This window comes from Engraulis encrasicolus, chromosome 12 (genome assembly GCF_034702125.1).
Source record: "Engraulis encrasicolus isolate BLACKSEA-1 chromosome 12, IST_EnEncr_1.0, whole genome shotgun sequence".
In the NCBI taxonomy this organism is placed as follows: domain Eukaryota; kingdom Metazoa; phylum Chordata; class Actinopteri; order Clupeiformes; family Engraulidae; genus Engraulis; species Engraulis encrasicolus.
This window is the reverse complement of record NC_085868.1, coordinates 13,632,313-13,639,812: the sequence shown is the minus strand read 5'-3', so window position 1 is coordinate 13,639,812 and position 7,500 is coordinate 13,632,313. Positions and strand designations below refer to the sequence as shown.

At 44.3% G+C, this 7,500-nt stretch overlaps 1 protein-coding gene across 1 annotated transcript; it reads right to left on the bottom strand.

Annotated features, from left to right (window-relative positions):
- Positions 1-3,556: 3,556 nt before the first annotated feature.
- On the bottom strand, positions 3,557-6,114 carry tdgf1 (teratocarcinoma-derived growth factor 1). The gene is made up of 6 exons (XM_063211665.1): positions 5,916-6,114; positions 5,747-5,793; positions 5,480-5,635; positions 5,099-5,213; positions 4,860-4,966; positions 3,557-4,396 (listed from the first exon to the last, which is right to left on the bottom strand). Exons 1-6 carry the CDS (start codon positions 5,930-5,932, stop codon positions 4,293-4,295), a joined length of 546 nt encoding a protein of 181 aa, XP_063067735.1. The 5' UTR covers positions 5,933-6,114; the 3' UTR covers positions 3,557-4,292.
- Positions 6,115-7,500: the final 1,386 nt, after the last annotated feature.

The window sequence follows — 7,500 nt, the reverse complement described above, 5'->3', positions numbered from 1 at the left end:
TAGTGAGGACAACACAACAGGAGCACAGGCTAGATGTAGATTTTTTTTATTATTATTATCAGTGCCATGCAATGCAAGATAGGCATTTGCTGCCACGTGAAGCATCCCAATACAACACAGCCACAGCAGAGAGAATCGACATCGTGCAATGTAACACAACACCACGACACGGTGGTTTGGCCAAACTGCAATCCTTAGGAGAGATCAAAGAGGAACAGTGAGGGAACCTGAAAAGGTAGACAGATAAATACAAAAGAGGGAACACAGTCTTGCTGGTGTGCAGTAGTTTTTATTTGTGCCACACAGACGAGACATTTGCTCCTGCCACATGAATACAATACAGAGCCAGTACTGTACAACACTGCACCACACACGCACCCTACAAAGCAAAAAGGCAGTAACTGCATTGCTGTTCAAAATGAGTTACTATGACTTTATTGAAATATATATAAAATTCTTAAGTTAAACAAAATGATTGATCTGCAAAAAAGGCGTTAATATAAAGTAACAAAACTGTCACATGTCAATAATCTCCCAAAAAACACATAGGCCTATACTGGATTGCAGTAGGCTATCATTTCAAAGTCAACTGACTCAGTTTTGAGCTCTGCGCAGTTACTGCCTTTTTGCAATGTAGGCAGCTTTATATTGCTAATGTACAGTAATTATTGTTGGTGTTAACATTATAAACACTGATGTATTGATACAGTACAGTGCAGTACAACACAATATGTAATACATGCACGTGTACAACATACAAATTGTGTCTGCGTGTGTGCATACGTGCGCCACCCAGAGCCGGAGCTATAGGCAGGGCAAGCAGGGCACTTGCCCCTGGGCCCAGGGCCCTCCCGTATTGGTGGTGGGGGCCCTATTGTGAGCTATGTAAGCTGTATAGGGGGCCCTATGAGTGTCTTGCCCAGGGGCCCTGTGTGCAATTGTTCCGCCAATGGTGCCACCCCTTCATCGCTGTGGAGCTCATACCCGGAGCAGAGATTCTATAGAGATATGCCAATGTAATAGGTTGCTATGGGCACCTAACATGACCAGGTTCCGGTCTGCCTAAAGGGGTGTGTCATAATGCTCCTAGAATGAATAGAACAGTCCTTAGGTCTGCCTAAAGGGGGACCCCCCCCCTGCAATATTAGAACCCGGAATCAATGGGCCAATGGAACCTCTCTCTCTCTACGCTCTCTGCCCGGGGTGGTGATCTGGCACAGGCTCTGGCCTGAATATCAAAGGTAAGGCATTTGTTGTCCAACACTATATTGGCAAATCTACACTGATGCAGCAGCAGGTGGTGGTGGTGGTGGCCAGGGCTGTTGACAGCTTTGGCCAGGCCCAGGACAAAGTCATCAGGCCCCCTCACCTAATACATACTATCAGTCAGTACAATTTACAACAGTGCTCTCTCCCTGGGCCTGGGACAACTGACCCCTTTTGTCCACGCCACACCATCTCCTATCGACTTCCCTGGTGCCGGTGGTAGTGACTAGTGAGGGTGAAAGGGGAAATGGACGTGTGTATGGGGAGTAGAGCATGGCACGGGAGTGGATTTTCACTCCCGTCCCATCCCGGTCCCAGAAAAAAAATCCCATCCCGGACTGGAGTAAAAGAAACAAATCCCATCCCGTCCACTCCTGAAAAGAATGTTTCCCAATCCTGCCCACTCCCACTCAAAATCAATCCCACTCCCGTTTCATCAAAAAAACCCATGGCTTTTTTTAATGAAAAAAAGCGCTCTCTCATTCCTGCTTTGACTCCCATCCCGCGGGAATCCCGCAGGACCCACGGAAATTCCCGAAAAATGTCATCCTCTAATGGGGAGGATATGGGCCCACTGGGCGGACATCTGAGGCAATGGGGCCCATGCTGGGCAGGGCTAGATTGTCCATAAGGCACATAAGGCATTTGCCCGGGGGACTGTTGATGATTTTGGCCTGGACCTCCCCTTAGTGTAGTAGTATCAGTCCTCATTCTGGTACAGCTGACCTCTCTGAGTCAGATTTAAATATTCATTTCACCTATTTGGTCAAAATAGCTTGCAATAGATGGCTAAAATGTTGTCACAGGCGTCATTGTCTCTCTCAGTGCCTGGCGGACCGGTCTTGGCTGAAAACGCCCGGCCTGATTTTTTTGTCCCATTTCAGCCCTGGGCCCATGCTGGGCAGGGCAGGGGGCTCTTTCAGGACAGACCTGCTGAGCTGCCGCTCCACTGCTTCACCTTTCAACTCCCCCTTTTCAGGTGAATGAGGTGAATGGCCTAACCGTGTTAGGTCTGCCTGCATGGGTCACATTCAAGAGAGGAAGAAAACAGATGGATTGTGGTGGTGTGTAATGTGTGTGTGTTGTGTCGTTTGAAGGGTGCTTGGTTTACAGGAGGTAGGCCTACGCTCTTTCCCTGATGTGATTTTATTTCTCTTTTGAAAAACAAATCTGATTTTTCAGACTATGGTCAATGAACCTCAAATAAAATAGTAATTTCATAGATATGATGTCTCTCCCCGATGATCGGGGTCCCTGGTCTCAGGTCCTGGCAATTAATTTAATCTCACATGAATCGCAGATACCAAATAATTACATTTCAATCCCAATGTCTACTAATACTGTAGAAATGTCTGGCTCCTGGCAATCAGGTGAACCTTTTGATATGTAAATTGATCCCAGTGCAGGACTAGTACTGTCCATTGCCACAGGAGGGGAGATCAAGTCAATCCACAAAATAGGTAGAAACCAGACAGATCTTTTGATCCAGTTTCTAACCTGAAGGGCTGGTTCTTGCCAGACAGACTGAAAATTACATGAACATTTTCCAATTGAAAGCCAAAGTGATACATACAGTCCTGAGACTAATTACCATGGGTGCCAGGGTGCCAGAGCATTCTTCAAAATGTATCATGTTCTCCACCCTTAAAGGTGCACTGTGTAATAATAATTTCAGCAGTTTCTATTCAGAATTCATTCTGCCTATTCACAATTCTTACCATTTTCACAAATACAGTACTTAGGGTACCACCACCATCTAATTGTTAGTATTTATTTTGACTGGGAAAATTCCCTTTTCATACACGCAAAGGTTGATCTTCTCCATTGTCTGCCATTTTGAATTTCCAGAAATTGACATTTTGGCTGAAATATGTACTGTACATTGCTCGTATTGCTAAATATTAGTTTATTATGTAGTTGCAGAGTTGCAATACCTATTTTGGCCACCATCCCACACAGAGCACCCACACTTTAAGTCTCATAATGATTCTGATGAGAAAGCCTGTTGGATGCTTAATGTTATTTATACCTACTTCCAGGCCTGATTATTAATAAATCAAGAAGCAAGCATAACAGTTTAACATTTGACTTACAGTGACCATGTCCATGCTTTAGGCCTGTCTAAAGCTAATTCCTAAGGTTCTCATATCAAAGAGGATAGAGGGAACCCATATCTCATACCAGTCACCTCAAATATTTAGTCCATTCATTTTCATGATTAAGAAAAGTCTAGCTTGCACTCCACACATTGCAGTTTAAAAAAAAAAAAAAAGTCAAGCAACAAAACACATTGCATGTCAATTACACTTTTACTTTCCAGCACAAAAAAAAATCCAAATTCATTTAAGTAAACAGAGCCAAGTGGGAAACCCATTCTTTACATGTGCAACAACATTAGCCATTGTGATTAATTGGTGGCGGTATCTGTTTATTTTAGATAAGGCCACGAATGGCACAGACCTCGGCAATGATGGGTCACCCTAGCTTTATCAGCTGTCTGATAGCTATGGTACACAAACATTACGCCAGGGACAAATAAAGTCATGATAATGGATAAAACTGACGCTCGAGCAAAAGGTTACAACGGCACATAAAAAATGGGTTGAGAAACATTCAGACACATATACACTGAGGCTTAACATTTCCGGATACACGTATACACTCTATGGGTTGCGGACACTAAGAGCAATCGAGTGTATGATACCAGTATTGAGTCAATACCGAAACCCAATGACAACCCACTTCACATTAAAACATCCAATAAAACTCTTATGTACAGGCCCCTGTCAGTCGTCGATAAAAAAATTGCACCTTCCATTTTCACAGCACAAGCTTCCACTGGAAGCAAATTACAGTACATCTCAGTTCTGTTTTCATCCTAACAGCTCTCCTGAGATTTTCACATTTCTGGAGACGTCACATTCTTTCACTGGGTGAGATAGACACACACACACACACACAAAGTGTTAGGCAGACAGCATGCGGGAACTGTCTGTAGAGCGAGTGGCTGCTTTCTGTGGCTTGTGTCACAGGACGAGATATAAAACCAGAAGGGCCAGACTCCACAGGATGGTGACAGGAAACAATCTGGGGGCATGTGAATTAAACCACAAGACGTCCTCGGAGTCATCTGCAAGCAAAAGGGAGAAAGAGAAAAGGAGAGTTTAGCATGAATGGAAGTGGGGAGAAATGTAAATGTTGGGAGGGGGGGAGCACCAGCCATTAGCACATAGCCTACTCCAGCCTGAACACTACTGTGCTACTGAATGAAATCCTTTGAGGTCCTCCTGGGGAGAAAAAATAAGTCTTTTCTTATGATGATAACAGGAGTCGTATTTTATCAGTTACCAAGTTGGTAAGTATGTTTCCTGTTTTACTTATTTGCATATAGCCAACACAGCTGTCTGCATAAATGCGTAGGGCCTATCTCACAAACACTCTGAGGCAAGAATAAAGAAATTGAATCAGATAAATGGAAAGAAAATGTAGACTTGGCGTCCATGAAGAGTTTGCATACACAAACAAATAGTCTCTGTGCTGCTTGACTGCCCCATGCTCTTTTAAATGTGCTGCAGGAAAGCCAATTTACTTACCACAGTTTTGGAACACTTGAGGGAAGCAGTGAAGCACTCCATAGCCACAGCGACAATAGGAACATCCTTTCTGAACCCACTCGCCATGAGGGATAACTCCACAGTATCTGCGTGGAAAAAACCCAACAACAACAGAACAGTGTTAGGCAGTGTTACGAGATGTGCCAACGTCTCAACTGGAAACAGTTGGCGGCACTGTTGCGCATCACTAATGGACATGCCAACAAGAATAGACCTACCTTATGCGTTCATCATATTCACAGCTTCGGCCAGTGAAGTGCCGGGGACACGCGCAAAAGCTTCCAAGGATGCAGGTCCCACCATTTTTACAGCAGTCACGACTCTGCTGGGCACCTAGAAAAACAAAACCAGCCAGTTATGAAACAGCGTTGATTTGACATGCCATAATGTAGACCTAGTATTGATATAGACCTATCTTGTAAAATAAATGGCATAACCCTATCAGAACGTGGAGACAGTTTCCAAAAATTACAATACAAAATTAAACTAGGGTAGGCCTACTTACTGGAACTACTATTGAAATTTAATTGAAAGCTTGCTGCTCAGCCATATTCCCCCAACACCACTAGGCCTACATAATAAATTGTAGTCGCACGTACTTCCTGTGAGTCCGATGAAAGGCAAGACTGGTGCGTTTTCATGGTGCTTTCTGCTACTGGACGGCGAATTCATGTCGTTGAACTGATTCAGGTAACCGGCTTGCTGACTTTTCTTCTCCGATAGTTTGGGTTTTACGCAGTCCGCTCCTTCACACGCTGTTCGTTAAAACCACAAAGCGACAGTTGGTTTGATTGAATGATGTAGGATATTGAGAAATGACATCAGAAAATTAGGCTACTACGAGTTAACCTGGAAACAAGGCCTACCTGATCCGACAGCAACACAGGCAGAGCAGGCCACGGACAGTAGTATCCTGGAAAATACAAACGAAGATAAAGAATTAAAGCACAAATCTGATATCCGCAAATACTGTACCAACTGATTAGGCCTACATTAGCAGGCAACTCCCTGCGCAAGCTGTAAGAATCTACTTACAGGAAAACGGAATCCATGTTGTTTTCGATGTGTCGTTATTTGCCTGGTATCTCCGAAGCCAGCACAACTGCACCAAGTTATCCACATCCACTGTTCTTTATCCCCGTCCTAGAGACCGACACCACGATAAGCCCTGAGACCTGGAGATGGCCCTTCCCAACCCCACACCCCTAACGGGCAATTAACACCCCGAGGACCAGCCTCCTCCGGTCCATAGTCATGCATGAGGTAACCATTTGCAGTGGGTTTCCAGATGTTTATGTATGGGGTGGGTAGGCTTACAGTAGCTTGCATTTAAAATCAACATAAACCCAGAGCAACCCAAGTAGGTTTACTAATGTGAAATAAATAAAATAAAACTCTGTCCAAGTTGGTAGGGCCTAATGGTAAACTCATCTTTATCATAAACTTAAATTAAGACATTATAGGCCTACTTGCAATAATATGTGATAGTATGGACCTGAATGGTGCATTCCATTTTCATACTGTTATTTTGTTTACCATTATGGTCACTGCACTTGCAACTGCACAAGCCAAATTCCTGAGTGAACTCTACATCTTCAACACAAGGACCAGCTTTTTGACCATTGTATTCAATTTAGTCTGAATGGGCTACATAACTAGTAGTTATTAACTACTTAGGTAGTCTATATGACTTCATATAAACCATAAAAGTACCCAGGTTTGAAATTTTTTGAATCTTTTATGATTTTACAAAGTTACGTACTCTTGTCTCCTCATTGCCATACATCCATACATTCGGTAATGTTAATGCATAGACTGTAAGGGTGAAATAGCCTATACGAGGTTTACGAGGTATTTAAAGCACATTCACTTCATGGCCTTGGCTAATGAAAGGCATGAAATGTGCGGTATGCCAGGTAGTTAGACTATTTCACTCTCTCAGTCTCACGTGAATGAACACCATACTAACAGCTGTGGGTATGGTATTTGCTGGACAAACATTGAGAAGATGTGGTATGCTATGAAAATGAAAAACTCTTGTACATATCTCTATCTCTCTCTCTCTCTCTCTCTCTCTCTCTCTCTCTCTCTCTCTCTCTCTCTCTCTCTCTCTCTCTCTCTCTCTCTCTCTCTCTCTCTCTCTGGGTGGGTGTATGGAGGTCATTTTTGTCAGTCTTCTGGAAATACACTATACAACCATTAAAGCTAATTGCTGCACAGTTTAAGACTCCCTCCCCTCCCCTCCCCTCTCCTCTCCTCTCCTCCCCAGTGCCCCCATCACTCGGCCCCCCCACCCCATCATCCACTAAAGGTGAGGTCACACCCCTACCAAGGCCAGACAGTCAGACACTTCTCTTCCTGCCCTGTGCTGACCCCCCTCCCCCTCCCCATCCAACTCCACTCCCATCTCTCCCCTCTCACCCCTCTCACCCATCATCTCCCTCTGACAAGCTCCCTGTGTCTGCTCTGCTGTGATGGGTTACTAAATAAAGTTTGGTAGCACAGGGCCACACGTTGGGTGGGTGGGTGGTTGGAAAGGGTGTGAGAGTGCAATGGTGACCCCGTGAAGTCAAGGTTGGGGTCGTCCGTTCGGACTGGGGACTAGGGCAATGAAATTGTG

Excerpts from the sequence above, each read along its gene's own strand:
- tdgf1 (XM_063211665.1), bottom strand. Across the intron at positions 4,967-5,098 it reads GAATATGATGAACGCATAAG|ATACTGTGGAGTTATCCCTC; the intron begins GTAGGTCTATTC and ends TTTTCCACGCAG. Across the intron at positions 4,397-4,859 it reads TCAAGTGTTCCAAAACTGTG|ATGACTCCGAGGACGTCTTG; the intron begins GTAAGTAAATTG and ends TTTTGCTTGCAG.